The sequence below is a fragment of the Ceratina calcarata genome, unplaced genomic scaffold (assembly GCF_001652005.2).
Source record: "Ceratina calcarata isolate Rehan_Ccalc_2016 unplaced genomic scaffold, ASM165200v1 scaffold162.2, whole genome shotgun sequence".
NCBI classification, from domain to species: Eukaryota; Metazoa; Arthropoda; class Insecta; order Hymenoptera; family Apidae; genus Ceratina; species Ceratina calcarata.
In genome coordinates, this window is record NW_017137499.1 from 35,916 (window position 1) to 57,841 (window position 21,926).

The following is a 21,926-nucleotide window of genomic DNA, read 5'->3' on the forward strand; positions in this document are numbered from 1 at the left end:
AGAGAACCACGTCGACCCTGACCATGGCACTAACTAAGAGTGAAAGATTCAAGGTTCGTCGATTCAATTAACGAACACCATCGACTTTTATCATTTTTAACGACAGAAACGATTCGATCGCTGTGTCGATAACACTCGGACGGCCTTGTCAACTCTTATCAATACTGTTGCAAATGCGATTTTAATCATTGCTGCAGCCTTTTGTCCCTGGGTCGCAACGCGAAAGGAGAGGGGAACTTAGTGCTCACGAACTCGCGAAATAATCATTTTGAACGATTCATCTTCCCGGAACAAAGGCGAATTTTGCGTCATCTCCTCTCACTAATCTAAGATTTGCTTTGAAACGAACACTTTTGTATCCCGTTGAAACAAACACTGTGCGAACAGAGTGCGCCAGTATTGCGGTGAGCAAATGCCGCATGCATAGTCCCTTCAGTAATTTCATGCAGAGGTAGAATTACTTGATAAACGCATTTGCTTTTCATCTTGCCGACTTACAATTAGTATGAGCCGAGTATCGTTCACTAAGGTAGCTGGTGACGTGAGAAAAATTTGCTGGAATTCGCATCGTTCCCGCGAAAACTGCCGGGAAAGCGTAGCGACACGCTAAACGGTAATTAGCTGCGTTGGCCAACGGCTGAGCTGATGGAAAATTTCCCTCGAACGTGTCTCGATTACGTGGCAGACCTTTCGAACAATGTACTACACACAATGACAAGCATAAAACGGCTGTTGGAGGAGTGGCCGGTCTCGCGCTATTCATATGCATGTAAATTACTTTGGAGTGTCGCTCCAGCAGTAAAGATCGAAATCCAAGATAACGAAGCCGAAATTAGATTGGTCCGATATTTTTACGGCAACCCCGGAATTGCTTTTTAATTGGCTCCTTTACTCCAACAGTTACCAACCGTACGACCGACTCTCTTCTACTCTCTACGATTCATCTACCGACCCGTTCTCGACTATAATTTCAATGCTGTTAATTAACGTTAACAGTTGCAAATTCCGCGAATATAATAATGCACGTATTTCTCGCAAACGGATCCTCATGGTGAATTTACTTTATCACATTAAGAAATTATGCAACCGTGCATCATGATAGGATACAATGCGTTGGTCGAATATATCACGTTACAAATACCTTATTCCCGAACAGTGAAGCACACATTTTATGATATAATGTTACCGATATTATGCAATAATAATAATAATAATAATGTTTCATTCATTTATATGAATTCAACAGTACGAAAATAATAGGTGAAAGATAAAGCCATAAAACTGAAGAGCATAAATGCTACACGATGGTATTAATTTTCCTTTGTATTGTTAATCTTTCATTAATTAGCGGCAATAACGAATGAAGACGAGCAGATAGAGAGATGCAGCGGGGGCAAACCGGCTGGTGTGTACAGGATCGAGTACGATTTGTACGCGTGTAGACCAGCTAGGCAAATTGGTCGACGCGCAAACAGCTGGAGAGAGAAACGGTCGCGTAATTTGCAAGATCGTGGGGAACCGAGCGTGAAGCTTGTTTGCGTGCTAATTAAGAAACGTATCGGTCTCTCGTGGACACCAATGGACACAATTTCACCAGACCCGTCCCGAGTTCGCATCCTGTTTAATCTCAAATTTATACTGTACCTACGAAGCGACTACGCACGCCGCTCAACGGGCCACTCTGGCCAGCTGATGTTTACGCGCCTGCGGTCCGTGCGCTCGCGCGCATTTCGCAGCGCAGCGGATCGAACCTCGCATCCGGGTTATGGCGTCAACTAATAATACGTTCGAATCTGCATTATATTTTGCGGGGAGGGGGGTTGAAAGGAATCAATCTGCGCGCTCCTTGCTGAACGTGCATATCTGGCCCAGTTTTCGGTCAAGAGTAACAGCAGCGCGACATTGATCTCGATCGAATCCGAGGGTGCGGTCCGATCGTCGAGGGTTGATACGCGTCAAATTTTCTGATGGATGCCGCGTGGAATACCGTGCCACTCGTGCAGAATCTTAATTTGCGATTTCTAGCAGCTTGTATCATCTGATTTTATTTCAATAATTGTCTGTTCGCGTACTGAACCCGATTTTATTTCTCGAATCTTGTTTTCTGACCGATGTCAATCTCTTTCCTGAGGCACGTACTCGGGTGTCCTAGAACACGTATACATCTTGGATGTGTGTGGAGATTGGTGTTTCACGGACTGATGAGAAAGGGATCGGAAAGAGGTATGGATAAACGAGACCGCGGGCAATGAAACGAACTGCAGCGATCAGGAAATTCCTCGCGTATCGTACGTATATGTATATATTTGGGCTGATGGTGTGACGGTGTTGGTGCGAATGAGTCGCGACACGAGAACTTTTTTATTTGAATTTTTCATGTTGTGCTCAGCGCGAGCACTTGCGCTGAAAATCGCAAGTAATTGGGTTGACTCGATTTTTGGTCTCGCTCGAGATTAATATTAAAGCGGACAGGTTTCGAATGACGTGGCAATAGAATAACGGATTGTTTTCATAGAGATGCTTGTTAAAAATTGAATGAAAACCGAGGAGGATTAAAGAATTCAGAAGTCTTTCAACTCCTTTACTCGCAGTTCGCAGAAACTTTTCAATCGTGAATTTTAAATAGAAAATAGTATCGATTTCTAAACACGATTAGAAAGATATGTTTGAATCAAAATTTAGCGTCCGATGTTTGAATAGAAAATTGATTCATATTGAGGTGTGTTGAATCTAAAATTCAATTTCCTCCAAGACATTTTTGTATTTGCCGTCGATAGTACGGGAAGATCGTAAATTTAAATTGACCCAGTTATGAAGATTCGGTTTCGAAGTCAATCGATAACTTGTTAGTAATTCTATCAAACAGTCGACCCTGCTGGCGACGACAACATGACCCGACAAATTAGATTATAGTTCATCTTATAGGCGTTGTTAGATTGTCTTGTACAAAGTATTAATACGATGGTACCAGTGTATGCCCCATATGGTAGATGTTGAGAAATTTCTGTACAAAATACGTGCAACAACCTTTTAAAAATAGCTACTCGATCAGGCGCATTCATTGTTATGTTAAATATTTATTGTTGTGTTAAATTTGTAAATAATATTAATTGTTAGATATTTTAAAAAACGTTGTTCGTCATTAAGTCGATGTTCTTGCATCGTCAATAACTTATCTCGACGTGACGTTAAATCGATCCGAGAAAAGAGTAATACGGTTAATGTTAAATACGGGTTTAGAGATCGATCGAAGACGTCTGAAAGTTGTGTGCGAGGGAATTCGCAGCCACCGCAGCGTGAGCGCCAGGGGCGAGAGCTTAAGAACGACAGGCAATGATTGTCACGCACGATTAATTAAAGTCCGCCAAGCAGCCGCCTAGCCGAAGCGACGATGCGATGCACTCGGTGTTCGTGTCGCGGATCGATGCTTTCCACTCGGCGAGAAACGGAAGAGCGGTTAATTGGCATTGAAGTAGCTGACAGAAACACGATCGTCGACGGTACGTTTATGATCGAGCCGCGAGCCCTGACGTACTACACATTTCTGCTTTTGTTCTTCCCTTACCCGCTTTTCATTCTTCTCCCTTCCTGGTTTGTTGATCCCGCGTTATTCGACAACGAACGATAGTTTAGCTTCCGGAGATTACCCATACGTTAACCTAATGGTCAATATTGTCCGACAATCGTGCCAAACGAGCTCGCATCGTACCTTTCGACGCAACCTTGCGTCGTACAATATGTACATTTAATATTCGGATACTGCCAAGCACGTTTCGCAGTGAAGTAATTTCGTCGCACGATTGCACGCACTAGCGAACGTGTTCGCTAAACTATGTGCCTCAAAAGCATGAGAGAAACACAGTTTAGCGGAATTTCTTGTCGACCGAGCAAGGATTGCGATAGACGAGGTCCTTTCTCGTCGTCGTTGCCACGTTCGTAATTTAGTAATGTCAGAAAGTTCGTCGCCTAAAGGGGAGACTGTACAGGTACTACGTCCGAGGCTTCGTTCCGGGAACAGGGCTTTAAGGCGTCAGTAAATGGCGCAATACATTGTTCTAATTATCGATTTTAGAATATCGTTCGTGTAAACCGTGTTCATGTTCAATGACATGAGCAACGATGCAAGAAATCAAGAGTAGTGAAAAATGCATGCTGTCGAGCATGGGATAAAAGGGAAAGGATAGCCCGTTTCAATTCCGCCTGATCCTTTGATCTTACCAAAGCTAACCGTTCAACGTTATCTGATTCAAACTTAACGCCGCGTGCATCGTGGTTCAGTTTAATTCGAATACAAAATTCGAAATTTCCAATCTGACACGAGATAATTAATACGACGAGCTTGATGACTGTCTATGTATAGTTACGATTCGGTGACCCGTATTAAACTCCTAAGTACGCGTCGCATCAAATTTAATGGTCTGCATCAGAAATTTCGTTCGATTGAATCATCTCGGAAAAAAAGCTATAAATATTTAAATTAAATGACCGGAAAACGAACATCCTCAGATCTTAATCTATGTATATTACTAGAATGTTCGATGAATACAGTTTGCTCCATCGAATGATTACGATGCATCGTATTTGCGTCCTCGATAGGACAAGGTCGGGGAGAAACAGGCGACAAACTTGTTACAAACTCCTCGATTCTGTACCGCGAGCGAGTCTCTTGTTACTCGTCTAACTTTCGCGCTGATCGATCGAGTTTATTTTAAAAAAACGTGGATATGCACCCCGAAAACATGATGTAATGCGTTCGTGACTGTCGTCGACGTGCAATCGACAAAAAATGAAAGACAAAGAGTTCACTCACTGTTCAAGGTCTTAAGAGAGTAAAGAGCGAAGAGGATGATGCATACTGAATTGAGCTTCAAACGCCTTAAAGCTTCATAGATCACAGGATTCTCTGGATCTTTGATCCGTGGTCAACGACGAGTTGATACGAATGAAAGTAACGCTTTTTAAACGTCTCGCTGCCGAAAATAGTAGGTCGCAATTAACGACTATTAAATATAATTAATTAAATAAGCAGATCACTATAAATTGGACTTGTGAATCACACGATTTACCGGCCGTTCCGGAAGAGGTAGACGGATGGTTTCGGCGTTAACGCCTATCTACTTGCTCATTCTTCAATTCTGTCATGTCTATGTCTAATTATCCGTTTTTCACATCGATAATACCAGTAAGAATTAGAAAAACGAATAAAGAACAAGACTCAAGAAGCTTTTATGCACAACCTGCCTTTGAGCCTGACGCGAGAAGTGATAAGCGATCATTTCGTCGACGTCACTCGAGAAGCGAGAGAGAGAGAGAGAGAGAAAGAGAAAGAGTAGAGGGTGGCTGTTAGCTACCTTTCCACGCCTTTATCACGCATCGTTGTTGAACCACTTGGAGACAGGATGGTAAAAGTGCATTTGCGTTTTTGTCATCGTCCTCGTCCGACGCTATCTCGTGTACCTACTTTGATGCGAGGGGGAAAACTTGGCCAGTGTTTACCGGGAACGGCGCGTTACGGAAAATAGAGTTCACGCAAAGGGACGTGTAATTGATACAAAATCGATCTGAGAAGAGTGACGGAGGGGAGGGCGTTTCATCGCGTAAGGAATGAAACCTATGTTTATCAGGTAGCATCGTTCCATAGATCCCTCTGCTATTTCAGACTTCAAGCATATTCGATAGACGATTAAATGCTCTCGCGACTAGCTCGCGGTTTCCCGTATTCAACTTATGATACTGTTTAATTAGCCGAATAGTAAACCGACGTAAACTACTTGCTGACGTACGTCGACCGTGTCGTAAAACAAAATGCACGTATTCAATATTTCCGTGTGCGAGAAAATCCAGCAAGCAATCTGATTATTACATGAACAGCCGATAACTTTTAAATTAAATCAGCACACCGTTTTATTTGATGTAGATGGAAACGAATTGATGAAATTAGAAGTTATAACGGGAGGGAGAAAAGGACCTTGAACGCGTTGGCCGTGACACGTTTGAGATAATAGGATTTCCCAAGCTTTCCACGCCGATTGGTCAGTTCTCGATATCCGATGGGGAGTAGACTTCTATCTCCATTTTTCGTCAACTTTTTCTCGCGTTTCTCTCGGTAAAAGTGACACGATACGTGTTCTCCATTGACGTCAATCACGATATCTGCGATTTTATGGTTCAATTAAAACATATCAATTAGACAGACAATGCATGTATAAAAGAAGTTTCGAAGACGTATCCGTGAAAGAATGCAAGTAAAATTTTAATGTAGGCATACCTACATACATTCGATCAAATCAGAATGAAATGTCGATTTGCATAACTTGGATGGCAATTAATGTTGTTTCCGTCGGGCGATGACAAGATCCCTGAACACTTGAGCCAAATCTCGTGGAATTCGCGCCGGATTCGAGTGACTTTAACCGACAGATTGCTCGATTAGCACGTCCACTTGCTAATCTTCATAATTAAATTATCAGATGAACGTGTTACAGTTTAAATTGGACGCAATCGGGCCACGTTGCCTGGCTGGATCAAGCGCGTCACATCAGTTTTCCAAGCATAAGATCATGGAAACGCGATTAAATACGATTCACTCCGACGACGTCCGCAGAGTTCTATCCGTATCTTTGTTCTGTTGTTTGTAAATAAAATAGTTGCTGTTGATTTTTTTCAATGCATGTTAGATTTCACAAATACCACTCTATGAAGATATCAACAGATATTCGTAGCATCGTGGACGAACCGTGTACTTATTTCTTGTGCGACAATCGTTAATTTCGTTTGTCTTTCGACACAGTTTTGGGGGTTTTACTAGAGTCGGCGGTTCACTAAAACATCGCTTTTTCTGTCGTCGTGACAATTAATCTGTTCAAGGTCTCGCGTATCCCGTAAGGTAGAATCTGAGTAGATCAGAATCGCGTGTTACATTAGATCCCCTCCCTTCGTTCTCTCACTACGCAAAATGTTTTTGTGATTCGTTTGATCCAAAGATTGGTAACCATTCTCTCAAGGATGCTAAAAAATTTCTACAAATTCTGTAATTCTACACTTGTAATCCCGCGTCAATTCAGAGCAGCAGAATCGAAACTTCTATTTATAGAGTTTTCCATATTTCTACAATTCGCATCGGAGCATGCATAATCGCTGGATACGTAGACCATAATGCGAATTGATGCAAATCCGATTTGCATGTTCATTTAGTGGTAATTGAACGGATAATCATATCGCTTCTGTTGGACGACAGTCAACGAAATTGTTACGTGTTATTCCATTAAGACCGTCTACGCACTCCCATTCGACGCCTACAATAGGTCAAAATTATTTATTGTATTTTCATACTCGTCAGAATTTTTCTCTTCCCTTCACCGTATCATTACACAAAAAATTGTTACATATTTATTTAAGAGATATTTTTATGGTTGAAAACGAATGAGAAATCAGTTCCACCGAGTTTTTATCGAAATTAATATTCAAACGAGCAATAATTCTTTTCCATTCGTTTTGCGAAACTCGATGGCCGGTTGCATCTTTCATTAAACTGGAATGCATTTCCCGACCAAGTACACGTCGTATTGATGGCTCATTAATATTCCCGGTGACGCATATTTTGCATCTTTTAGCATTGCGAATCATCAAACTTGTTTGCCTAATATGGACGTACAACTATTTCGGTCGCACCGCAACGGATTTGCATACTGTCCATTGCTAATCTCACCAGCAAGCCTCTGTAATTAACTATACAACGCGCATGCCGCCAATTCGGTGGTTTCCATTGATTTTATCGCTCTTTCGTGAACTCACATTTTATTATTGAACGCACGATTATATTCACTCGTCGTAATCTCGTATAATTTTTCAAATTTTAATACTGGGAACAAGATGAAGAAGCAAAAAATAAATAAGTTCATCGTCACCGAGTTTTACAGAAAACAGAAAAAGAACCTAGCGAATAAAGAAGGAAAGAGGGGAAAGAACAGGGGAACGAAAGATCCATTAACGAAAGAACGTTTCGTAACATTATCGAGTTACGAGTTACTTCAGAAGGAGTAACGATACGCGAGAGAGAAGTCCCTGAGAGTCAGCCAGGTCTAACCACGTAACGGGATCCGTGAATTTCTGAAAGTGAGAACTGATGCTTGAAATAAATATAATCATTACATAAACCAGCTTCGCAGTGACTACATCAAACCTATATATCTACCTATTCGTGTATTTCCTCACGCCGTTTCTTTTTCCTCTTCCTGTTCCTTGTTACGTGCAAGTACAACCAGACGGGTTCGACTAGTACGATGTCTGGCGTATCAGAACCTGCCAACGGAGGATGCAATTTTGCATCACTATACTCCGAAACGCGTCATCGTTTAACTACGCTGAAAGCTTCTGCTCCATTGTAGGTATAGACTTTAGTGCAATTAGTAGCTACAACGATTGTCAGGAGCTACAGTCTCGTGGGTTAATTTTAAGCTTGATTAGTGTTGCATCTTTCTTGAGCTCGCTACCTGCTCCGATCGTATCGCGTTGAGAATATTTCACGAACGGAGAAATAAATCTACAGAATTATTTAAATATACATTTCGAAAGGTTAATGAGTAGGAAAAGGACATCGCTAATTCAACGGTTAGTTATTAATGCGCATTATCAGAATATTATTTCTTTCATGTACAATATGTATACTTTGGAGATTCAAGTATTTTTATGCCAGTCGAGCGATCAGGCTGGAACTCGAGTTACATTTCCTTCCAGCAGAATAATATAATTTTGCGTGATTATGCACACAAAGTGTATTATCATTTTTAATTGAGGGCCTTGAAAGCATCATTACTATTTTAGGCCTAGGGCAGCATCACGTCGCATCAACTGGACCAGCTAGCTAGTTTCATGAATTATTTGTCCCATGATCATGGTTTATTCTATTTTATCGTTTCACATTTACGAAACGTCAATCTAAAAATTGACGTAGGTGAATTAACGGCACGTAACGCGAAGACGTGAGAAAAAATAAGGGAGTCGTACAGGATGGAACGTGTTCCCCTTAGTCGCGTGGTTCAATATAAATAACGGTCTGCTAGCGCTTCACACTTTGAAACTCGAAAAGGCAGGTTTAATACTGTACACGCCATGAGATCTTATAGATCGTTTTAATAGCGCATTTCAGCTGCGCTGCGATGTAGATTATTTCCGCAGGAGAGGATGTTAATTGTAAGATATAAACAGCATCGAGCCGGTGGAGTGAATATTTTTTTTTCGACCTAGTTTAAACATTCGTTATCGGACCCACCTCGAACGGTATTTCCAATTAAATCCTGATGCAAAGAAACCCTTCACGGACGAGTCTGTCCTTTTACAAAAATCTTGTTTCGTTTTTTCAACGGACACAATGTTCCGTGGCTCGAGAAGCGAGGTGGATATTCATGAAACTTGTTACACGTGCGCCTCGGGCAGCGTATCATCCGATTCGTTTTAAAAAGCCGTATAATTCTTTACTTGAAAAACGCGAGTCGAAATACGCGTGGCAATTAACGAACATTCACCATGCGTGTCCCCGTGTAATTAAGTTATCCGATACCAAACCGCGGTTTCAAAATTTGCTCGACCGAAACCATTCGACAGTATGTTTATCAAGTCCTTCTGTACGTATCAATATATCGAATATTTATTATCCAAGAAAAGAAGCAATAGGAACGAATACTTGGTGTCTGGACGTTTTAAATCTGGGCAAGAATTAGGAAAGGGGACGAGTTTTAAATGTCACATTCATAACAGACGTGTAATAGTATTATCGTTTAAAGTAAATGCGAATGGACGATAAGACCTGAATCTTGAAAAGTACCTGTTTCCTTGAAACGCTATTACAGAAATTGTACAGTCTTTATTGGTGGAACAAAAACTTCGTTTTTCGCGATTTATCCGGGGAACGAACCACGACTCGAACGGATGTATTAACTCCGGTTCCGGGCGCCTGTACGAGATTAAGAGACGAACAAATCGTTATTTGTAACCGAGCTATGGAGATAAAAGGAGCGGTATAAAAATTAGAATATTCTACGATGCTTCGAGTGGAACGGTGGAGCAAATGATATACGGGAACTAGTTAAATGAAAATAAAAATAAAGTTCTTACGTTGATTAATTAAACATAGGGTTTAGTATAATTAGAATGCATTGTAATTGTTTAACAAATTAATACTTTTCTCTAATCAAAGAGAATTCCAATTGATTTATTATAAAACCAATTAAAAATTTCTGATCTCCGGGGGTGTATTGATAATTTAAAATAAAAGAGTTATATAATTAAATCCCTGCTGTGACGTAAATTCAACGGTACGTATATAATGTTGGAAGTAGAAAATTTTGATGCTGTTTCAATATCTTCCATCGCACAAAGGCAAACCAATACGCTTTGAATCTGCTATTGAAGTTTGCAGAATACCAATACACGGAGCAAATCAAACTTTATTGCTACTATTATCGACGTGAAGTTTTCTGTGTGTTTATTCAATTCCAAAATCCAGTGTTTAAATAATCGAAGATCGAAACGAGAGTGGACGACGGCCAACTAGCTAGTTCTCTTCGGATTGACACAATAAGAAAGTTTCTCTTGCAGGAAAGACGAAACAAAAGTTCTTCCGCATGGAGCGTTTAAGCAAACATTAAAATTTATCATGGATGCCGGCAACGGAACGACGACTGCGAACGGTGCCATAAGCTGAGCGTGAAGCAATTCCAGTCGTCCCGAGTTGTTGCCGTATTTCCTTGACGAAAGAACCTCTTGGTTGCCGGATGGAGTGCTCAAGAATGGTCTCTCAGACGTGCCCCTTGGCTGTTGTGACTTTTTCATATAATCGAGTAAAAGCCGCCGAACGAACAACATAAAACTATAAGAGATTCTTTTCGAAGGCGCGTTTAATGTGAAAATCAGATTTAATATGTTGGATCGAACAGGATTCCAAGGGTAGGTTGGTTCGGATCGTGACACTCAGCCCTACACGCGCTCTTATTGGTCACTGTTTTTCGTTAATAATTTAAAAACCATGTCTCACTTTACATTTTGATGAAGCAAATTGTTGTTCAGAAACACAGAATCACCTCTCTTCGGCTCTAACACCTTTTCTGGGACACCCTGTATAATTCAGAATATCGCGAAACAACCAAACGTTGAATACCTCTTGGTGGATTTTAATTTTTTGGTGCGGTCATTTCCCGACCAACGCAATTAATAAAATGCTACTGGCAACCGGTCAAGCGTAAAACAAACTTTACAATATCGATCAGCATCATCCACGGCTTTAAATTTTATCCTCTTCGACTTTTCCGTCCAGTATTTTCGTGAATTTAAATCACCACTTAAATTGACCGTTCTTGGCTATTACTTTTTGCGGCGAATACGCTCCCGTCGCTGTATTTCTAGAACCCGGGCAGAAATAATGTTTCCAAAGGTACACAAGGTAAATCTTCATTGTTCTAGACACGTAGGGCCGACAGTTCGTGCAGTAGTTTCGCAGTGTTTCTTTCTCGCGTGCAAAAAACAGCTCCGTACATTTTCGGCGTTTCCTTTCAGTGAACTGAACTTCTAAATGACAGTATTTTCAATGGGTCATTCTTAAAGTTGATTGCTGCTACACGTTTTAATATCTCGTCTACACAATACAATTCTTACTCTTTCACTTCTATTCTAAGATTGAGAATAAAAGTCGCAAAGTCGAACATATACGAACGTAAATTATTCATGCAAAATTGTTTCAAGTTTTTAATTAAAGTACCTGTACGTAGTTCTGACAAGAAAATATTTTGCATTAGCCGCATTGAAGTCGAGGTAGAACTAACCGCAACAACTAATGCGGGCTCGTACGTTTGGATGATTTAAAACGCGAACGCGAGGGTGCATCTGTTACTGAAACTGGAAATTGAATGTGTGCGCCAGAGGTTCGCACTTCTCCTCGATCTCGCCTGAACTCATTGTTAGTAGGAGGAAGCGTCATTTCCGCTTATTTCCTTCCAAGTCCGTTGCAACACACCGATTGCGTTCTTAATATTCTAAAGTCTCTTTTAAACTTTTAAACAGGAATTGGTGAGACTTGGATATAAAGCAGCCTTAAAAAAAAGTTCTCTTCTAACAGTTCAGTATGATAGAACAGTAAGCAGAATAGGAAAAAAAGATTTTAGTTGAGAATTTTCCGGATGCTCGAGAGGTGGTCTTTGCAGTACATTCTTATTACGATAGATTATATTTCATTTGAAAGAATAAAACAGCAAAAAGTTACTTTTCGTTGATAATAAAAGTAATTGCAAAATACCGTGTGCATAGTATATACTTTGTATCGCTGTGAAAGCTTAAATAAAATTCCTTTGATCCCGATTAGCCAATGTTCTCGCGTTCTGTTCATTAATAATACGATTTACAGGGAAAATTTAATCAACGCGAAGATTCAATCAGGTTCACTGATAATCGAGATATATCAGCATTATAATCGCGTTGAAATAATCCGTAGCGCATCGGACAAGGCTGGAGTTCAGTTGGAAATAGACGTTGAAAAAGTGACGAACGATAAGGTGTCTGAGACTCGAGTACACCCAATCATGAATTCACGGATCGCGTGTGAGCGACGTAAACCGAGCAGATACAAGTCTCACGATTCAATCTAATTGACGGAACGAGCTATGCTTCGAGCCGTGGCGTCGAATCGAATACGATTCGTTCCCGTCAGATTTAGTATTTATTTAGTTAGTATTTAGTTGTTGGACGGTATGAAACCGCGAGATGGTATCGTCGAAATTCGACGCGAGACACAATTCGAAGCGCAACAAGCGCGATGCAACTCGAGAGCGCCTGATCGTGTTAGTTAATTAATTTTAATGGATCTCCACCGAACGACTGATGCTTCCGGAAAAAATGCAAGAACGATCAAATTATTCTCAGAATACAATGAATAACGTAACGTCGTTATCATGCCAGTCATGGAGATACAGAGGCTGTGAGTGATATATTCCTGTCCGTGTTAAAAGTCTGAGCTGGAACTAATAGAATTTGCAGTTGACGAAATAGCTTAATTTCCGCCGTGGGGAAGGTCATTACTTATATTATATTGAGACACTGGATTAAATCAAACCGTGTTCCGATAAATATTTGTCATAGATTATAGATTATAATAGTATTGATTATACGAGCCTAGTCAGGCAAGTAGTATAGGTCGACCAAGCGGCGTACGCGGTCAGATCAGTAGTATATCCAGAATGAATATTGAATTTAATCAGACAGGCACGGGTCAGTTGAACATCGCGTCGTCGTGGTCAGGCAAGTGGTGTAAGTAGATGAAGCGAGCACTCTATAGTATACATGTATAGACTAATGTGCACGTTCAAGTAGTTCGGATCGATTATGTTCAATCGAATAACGTAGAATTTGTGATACAGTGATTTCACGGTCAATGGAGTCCGCGCGAACGGTTATATCGAATAACGTTACAATTAAAAGGTTAAATTTAAAGCACGGCATTCATGAATATTCGGAGGGATAGCACACATAAAGATTGTTGCTACAAGGAAATATTTAATGTATTCCATTGTATGTCATTCCTTAAATTCTCATCGCGATATCGACAGGTGAAATCGGACTCCTTGCAAACTTCTTGACAGTTCACGTGAAATATACCGCAATGAAATAGAAACAATTTTTAACGGCTGTCAGTCGATCTGAAGAAAAGTTGGATGCAAATCGTTGTGATGTATCAAACCTATTCAATGCTAATACGTTCGACGACGCGTAAATGTATTTATTCGACACTTAATGGGGTTATACCCGGTGACCCTTTTGAAGAAAAATAAAAATTCAACAATATCCATTCGTGGACTAATATTCGTTCCCCGATTCAAAATTCCCTTTGCGTCGAAAGGATTTTTGAAACATTCGAAAAAATTTAATGAACGGCCAGTGATACTGTGTGATATTAAATGCACTGTGGTCGTGCCGGACGAAATTTCAAAGCGACGAAAGGGAATCTGATTATTGCACTGACAAATTGAATCTGTTGCGTTGTACGTCCTAACTGTTAGCTCGAAGCGGTGGAAAATTGCTTGCCTGAAATCTGGCACAAGGTTAAACGTATGAAAAAGGAAACGACAGACGGATAATACTGGCAGATATGGAAATAATTTTCGGTGATACGTCACAATGAAGCGTGATGACGAGCAGCTGGCAGAGGTAATTAACGGAACTGTCCGTTCCCGAAAGGTTAGAACGTGCGCAGTGAATACGAAAGAAGAGAAAGGGGATGAAAAAAGAACGAACAGAGTACGGGGAACCTTTTATGATAAATCGTGGCTATGGAAATGGAATTAACTTGTATCCGCGACCTCGAAAAATTGCGCGTACTCAACGGAGTTGACGACGGTGGTCGATAGTTTCCAGGCGCTTAGAATCGCTTAGGGGAGATAGGATAATTTATGGGGATGGATTAAAATACTTTCTCTTGAACGTCAGACACGGAAGACGTTTATTGATCAAGTGACGTTTATTCGGCGATAATCTTTTTAGGGGATATTTAAAGCGTAGCGTAAAATATTTTAATAAGTTCCAACATTGGCTAGGTGATCGTTCCTGAAACTTAATTAATAAACGTAACGCTGCCGTCCCTGCTAAAAGCGAGATAGTTCACAAGCTCGTTCTCGAGTTGACGTGATTGAAACACGTCGCATTTCGCAATCGAAAAGTCTTAAAAGTCGACAATTTTATCATACCTGATTTAACAAACATTAGTTATTTTATACTTGTCAGGTATAATTAGTTAAATTTACCTGTTTCAATAGAACATGAGAGAGGTTTTTTCGTGAAAGATAAAAAGTTTTTGCTATCGGGGGATATTTTATCGATCTTTCTAAAGCACTTTCACAACTTCAATTTATCTGCACGTTTCCTCGATTGAATTCGTGACGAAACAACTAAAATACGTTTCCTTTGGCAGCCCAGTATCAAAGGAGTGCAAAAGGCAGTAATGAAAGGATAGGCAAGACTAATAAGAGTAAAAAGGACCGCCTCTTGTTTTACGCGGCTGCGCGTGAAATTAAATATCCAAAACTTTCGCGAAACGAGGTCACGCGACGTCTGACGCGGTCTTTTTCGTTGTTCAATCTCTAGTTACGAAACGTTTCCAGGCGAACACATAAATAGTTGATGGGGTACATTCATCAATCAACCGTGACCTTAATTTATAACTCTTCCGAGCTGTCAAGCGTTCTCGTTGATATTCAGATACAAAAAGTGTTGTTTCGTTCTATTTCTGATTATGGTTTTTTACTTTCATGCAATTACTGTATTAAAGTTGTACATTTTCCGATGCCAAGCAATATTCGTGAGAGATTTGAAGAACTCGATTTATCGAGTACTGGGAAAGTTGTCTCATTTTCACAACGAAACCACTCTTTTCACGGAACTCTGAATTCGTACAATTGGCGAATTCACTCGCACTTACATACACACATTTGCGGATTTTTCAAAGATTGAATGCGTTGATATTTGCTTGGCATACAGATTGCAGCGGGAAATTGCATTCAAATATTTACGTATCCGCGGAAATATCCCCGTACGAACGCTCACTCGCTCACCCTCTCTCTTTTCTTCTCCTCTCTATCGTGTATTAGAAACAAATAAACGAAGACAGACTATTAAATTGTGTCGTTGTCGTTGTTCTTCGAACGAACGTAGTAACGCTTCAAATAATTTCCCTTCATGAAATTAATTCCATAGAACCTGAATCTCCTTTTATGAAATTCCATTCTGTTTCACCAAAATTGCAAAACCAAGCTAAAGTAATTTCAACTTTTAAAAGATATGAAATACTTCCCCTGAAATTAGTACACTTATAGTTAATAAATAAATGTCCTTTCTTGTAGAACGAAGTAATTTGGTCGGAAGCTTTTATAAAAGAAAAATCGGGGAAAGTATTTATCGTTGGTGGTGGTTTTCCGACCCCGGAAATTATTCAATCGTTGAGGCCGCCGCTGGTTGACGGACGATTAATTTCAGTGATTTCCTTTTCTACCCGGCTCCGAATAAAGCTGCCAATATCCGAAAAACTAGGCGAGTCATAGGCGGGGTACTCGGTTCGATGACCCGTCCAGCTCGTTAGGTACATCCGACTGACTAAATACATATTCGCCAACGGTTTTTAATTAAACTGTAGCTCAGGAACAAACAGGCTCCCGTCCAAAAGCGAAAAATGACACTTTGCAAATACATCTGGGCACGAATATTTTGGGAAAATTAAACAAATCGTTGGAGCTTGGTAACGCTTTAAAACGATTATAATATCGAGATTCACTGGACACATCTTTTCTTTCATTTCAAAATTCTTCCCCGCTATTTACTTTTGTCTGAATTTTATTTTATTTCTTTGGTTAACTGACTGAGAAGTATTTTATGAACTGGCACGTATACACACACACACAGTTTCTGTACGACGTTGACTTTGAAATCAAAGTCATTTTTCCGCATGTTAGAACAACAAACGTTCAACGAAGCCACGCGCAAAAGATAAAATACGTGTATTACAAAATTCCATTGGGCTTATAAACACAAGAAGTAATCGAACGAAAGTAAATTCTCTTTGAATTGTGTTTCAGGAATTTAACGTTGCCAAGGAACAACACGCGGTGCAACCATGTTCCTCCGTAGTCGTCGAATCAGGTAAGAGATTATCAAACGTGACCACGATCATCTAAGGCGTGGCGGTCTTCTATTCAGTTATTACTATTACGATTCTTTCGTCGCCGCTCGACGTTGATTAATTTCCGTTCGAAGTGGGAGGCTTGCCGCATCAAAGTCGGAGCTACCCGGGCGGCGGCGGCGGCAGCGGTAGCTCGGGAAATACGGGACGATTGTTCACGAGGAACTCGTCGGTGAGCTCGCAGAGCTCATTGGAAGGAGCATCTGGACCATCTTCCAGCCAGCCGCGTTGTTCCTCGACTCAGATGCGATCGTACGGAGCCGATGGACGATACCACCATTATCGCGATCCTCTGCATACTGCTTCGTCTTATCCGCCGAGTAAAAGTTCGAGGTATAATTTAATTCGCAAATTAATTAAGAATTTCGCTCATTACTGTATACAGACACAGCTCGTGTACATTTTTATGCAGTAAACTGAGTAAACGTGAAAATCGATTTTACAATAGTAAATTATTTGGCTCGCGTAATTAGCGTAGACGAAGTGAATTATTATCACTGATTGCTCTTGGTAAAACCATGCCTGCTCGGTTATCTGTGTCTAATAAGTGGCAGTGGATTTAATTCGCGTGCATGGTTTAATATCTTCGGGTTATATCTACGGGCCCAGGATTAAATGTTTCCATTAGAGTTATTAAACGATATCCAACAAACGCCCGAACTTTTGTTAAATCTCCTATGGAATCTTGCTAATTGCACCGAGGCACGATGGCCCGGATTACGAACGACTGTTTGACGAACTTAATATGACAAAGCAAATCCATGCGAAAGTTCGTCGAACTTTGAATTAGATACAGTTGGAAAATTTGACTCGCATATCAATCAACGAGTAAACGACAGAAGATTTCATTTTTTTTTTCACTATTTAAATTGTAAAAATTGTAAATGTATGTAGAAATATTATCGAATTATAAGTATCAAGTATTTCGAAGCCGCAGCCGCAGAGCGTTTCTCCACGTGTACCGCAAGAGCTTCCCGCTGTCATAAAAATAGATAAACTGCAATTAGAATTTAAAATAATCACCCAGGATCGGTGCTTCATATTTAATATTACTAGATAGTCGCAAATATTTACATGCATCGTGCACTCGAACCACGCAGATCTCCGTCACCTGGCCGCGCGGCATCGCTGGATGCACGTTACGGGAGCCCAGTCAGTTGTTCCGGGAGTCCTCTGAGCAGTAATGCATCACCCTCTCAGAGCTCACTGTCGTCCCTGGCAACAGGTGTGAGTTCTTCCTGTGGTGGTTCCACGATAAGCGTTACTCACGGAATTTCCAGATCAGCTGGCCGAAGTCTCTCCCCCCTTCTTATTCCACCGTCGCGCATTCCCGGAAGGTGAGACCTGTCACGTACTCGAGCGAATCAGATAGCCGTAACGAGTAGGTAACGAAATGAGAATTCATTACACAAGATATACACTGATTTCATGGCTTGATTGCGCATGGCTGGGAAAATGTAATATTCATGTTTATCTTTAAGTAAAATTGACGAATCGTTACGCGTCATAAATCAGAATACTGACTACGGCCAATCAAACTTTAATCCAAATACCTCGCGTTCCATTGAATGGAATATTTTCTTATATAACAGCGAGAGTGGACCACTTCCGCCAGCCTCACCGTTGGGTTCTATTCAACCTGATCTCTATCAACGAAGGGACGGTCCAATTTATCTCAAGACTAACGGGTCTGTACATAGTACTTTCATTTAATATTTGTATTTTACGTATAAATAAGTACAGTTCTATTCATTTTATCGATCCGTAAGAATTAAACAATGCTAATGACGATGCATGGCCCCTGCGTAGAACTTATTGCATTAGAACTCTACTCTGTGTCTTCGTAGAAACCTCGTTGAATGCGGATGCTCCAAATTAATAGAAACTTTGAGGGCGTGTATTAACGTAGTAACAATCTCATTTGCCATTCTTACGTTACATCTCGTCTCGTACTTTAGAAACTTTACGAACGAGGATGTCTAAAAACAACCTACACCTGAACATAACACGTCTGTTCATAATTACCGCATAGTCGTAAAAAATTAGTTCTTCTTCTACAATACTTATATAATTAAAACAATAAAAAATAAAAAAAATAACTTTTTAACAATTATTATGTACGTCATTTTATAACGTTTACAATGTTCATTTATCGTTTCGCATTACCTACTGTCGTACGCTTACAACATACCTTCAGTTTGGTTTATTATTCGATGACCTACATACATTCCTGCCCGAGGGAGTCGTAGTAAGCAATCGAAAAATTGAATTATCGAATATCCGGGAAACGGAATATAACAGAAACCAGATATTTAGTTTGACTTCGATGAAAGACACGCCGATGACAAGTCCCCTTATCAATAATTAAGCAATACAAGTATGCAAATTCGTGTTTATTGTCAAACATACGCCTCGACGCGAGCGAGGATCGATAAAACAAAAGTATCTTGCGATTTTACCCTATTGATTTTTTAGTCGAAATCATTTGTTATTTGATTAAAATGTACATTAATTGAAACTTGAAAAGCGAAATTGAAATATGAAACGAGGCGAAAACTGAGTCTAAGGCCAGTTATTGAGTACTAAGAAATCAATAGGTCTTGAAATAACGCGCGTCGCCCTGTCGGTTGTAATTTCAGGAACGGAAAGAGTTTAGGTCGACTGCATTTGCGATTCAAATACGACTTCGATCGGTCGGATTTGCATGTACACCTGATCGAGGCGCATGATCTTGCTGGAAGTGATCAAGGAGGATTCAACGATCCTTACGTGAAGTTGACGCTCAGCCCCGAGGTGGATATGAGAAAACGGCAGACTCAGATACACCGTAACGAGGTGAACCCGTTCTTCGACCAGCAGTTCAAATTTCCTGTCAGCATCGATGAACTCCAGGACAGGATTTTAGTTTTACAGGTAATTCACAGGAAGACAGCCTGACGTTATCCTATTTGTTTTTTCAACTCTAATTATTTGCATTGTCACTTACGTTTTTTTAACACGCTTCGAGAAACATTCATTTTTGAACATTTCTTCACGTGATACTTAAGTCTCCAGATGCAACACAAGACGCTGATAGTTCTGTTGATTAAAATAACGTTGTTTTTAACGAATAATCAAGCGAGCTTTTGTTCGTTCAATAGGTGCTCGACTACGATCGTTTCTCCAGGAACGATGTAGTAGGTTCGGTAAAGGTTCCGTTGCACATTTTGCGATTAGACTCTCCCACCTCGACTGAAGAGGTTTGGGGAGAGATCGAACGAGAGCGGAAGCCTCCGGAACAAATCCAGGAAGTTCTACTGTCGTTGTCCTATCTGCCGAGCGCCGAGCGATTAACCGTTCTGATTCTGAAGGCGAGGAATTTGTTTCCGCCACAGGTAACAATCTTTGCATATACCTCTACCGTACGACGTATCCCTCACACCAACTTTACTTCTATTAATTTAGTACGAAAACATTGCTTCGTAATTTTCTCATCAATTTTCACCCGTTCGTAATTAATTTCGATTCGTATTAAAAGATTTGCTGATTACTGATTATATTACTCTTCATCGGATTTAATCTTAAATTGACATTTCACCTATCACTATATATCATCTTTTCATTTTATGAAATACATCGATGCGATATTGATATTGCGTAGAAAGAGAAAGAAACCTTAGATCCCTACGTGAAAGTAAATCTCCTTTGCGGCGAGAAGAAGGTGAAGAAGAAGAGAACCGCTATAAGGAAAGCGACGACTAGCCCTGTCTGGAACGAGGCGATGTCATTCAATATTCCTGCCAGTTCACTTGCGTCATCAGCCATTGAGGTAAATACATTTGAGTTTCTTTCGTTAGTTAATCAAGCCCTTCGTAGCGGGAAATAAATAATGTGTTTCATCAACTTAACACATTGTGGACCGACCGTAACGGACGGTCGTAAATAGTATATATAGTATGTAATAAAACTACTGTTCCGAATTGTGTTACAATTGGAAATCGCAAACTTCATTCTTATGAACGAAAGATAAACATAATTACAGTAGTTTCACAATTTTCCTTTTTCTTAAACTTTGACTTTGTAGTTTAGTTTAACTACCTGTAACACGTAGTTCAAGCAGAAAATTCCTTGAGCGTTTCATGAATGGAAGAAATCACAATTGCCTGTAAAATTATATTCGATCGATTCCACTTTTTCCACGAATTCCCCTTAAGGCTATGTGTATTGGCCATACAGTCATCCCAAAAGTTTATGCACTTTAGAAACGCATTTTTTAAAAAGAAATCAGACGTCGGAAGAACATTGCTAATAATAAACAACAAAAAAAAATTTCGATTTTTCCGAGATTTTTCCAAGGGGTATCCCTTCAATTTCTTCTAAATTTTCGTTTTTGGCCAATAAATCCCAAACCGTTGGAAATACGGAAAAATTGCATGAGACCTTTCTTGTAGAGGATAACGAGATCTACAATTTCCATGTAAAAATATTTCGCTAGCATCAATAGTTAACAAGTAATTTGCAAAAAACTGTTTTTTCGTTTTTCGTCAATAACTCGTTAAATATTAATGCTAGCGAGAAACTTTTATATGGAAATTGTAGATCTCGTTGTCCTCTATAAAAAAGGTTATATGCAATTTTCCCGTAGAACCAACGGTTTAGGAGTTATTGAGGAAAAACGAAATTTTTTTCCAAAAGTTCGCCATTTCGACGGTGGGATGGTCGGATTTTGTCAACATGAATAAAATGCAAAATAATCATACGTAACTCGTTAAATATCGAAGTTAGAAGGAAAACAACTTTTCTTTGAATCATTTTTCGCAATTTTGAAAGAAAAAGAAAAATTTTCGTCAGCGTCAATACTTAATTGGATATTTCCTTCTATACTTTCTAGCACGTAGCTATTTATTATTAGCATTATTCTTCCGACGTCTGATTTCCTTTTTAATTATAGGAAATGCGTTTTTCTAAGGTACATAAACTTTTGGGATTGACTGTATAGCCAATACATCCGTTAAAGAGAGTAACTACTTCTCTCGTGCATAATTAACTCGGAAATGGTTCTCGATATTGAAGTCAAGACGGTTTGACTTTGAGACAATCAGATTTCGTACCAACTAATACTCCGCTATAAAGTGTCACTTACATCGGTGCTGCGACATGCTCCCATTTTTTATTGAGATTTGTTAAAATCAATTATTGATGTTTCATAACGTTCAGTGATCACGCAATATTATAA

The 21,926-nt window shown here is 39.9% G+C and overlaps 1 protein-coding gene across 3 annotated transcripts in view; it reads left to right on the plus strand.

The window, feature by feature from the left end:
* The window catches only part of Sytbeta (Synaptotagmin beta), a 59,953-nt gene that overhangs the window by 31,981 nt on the left and 6,046 nt on the right, over positions 1-21,926 (plus strand). For 2 of the 3 annotated variants that reach the window (XM_018037314.2, XM_018037315.2), the window contains 7 exons: positions 16,608-16,671; positions 16,786-17,044; positions 17,812-18,048; positions 18,304-18,399; positions 19,351-19,624; positions 19,852-20,085; positions 20,352-20,519. In XM_018037314.2, coding sequence (XP_017892803.1) covers positions 16,608-16,671; positions 16,786-17,044; positions 17,812-18,048; positions 18,304-18,399; positions 19,351-19,624; positions 19,852-20,085; positions 20,352-20,519 — 1,332 coding nt within the window. The remainder of the gene's footprint in view (positions 1-16,607; positions 16,672-16,785; positions 17,045-17,811; positions 18,049-18,303; positions 18,400-19,350; positions 19,625-19,851; positions 20,086-20,351; positions 20,520-21,926) is intronic. The other variant, XM_026819797.1, reaches the window with a different exon arrangement.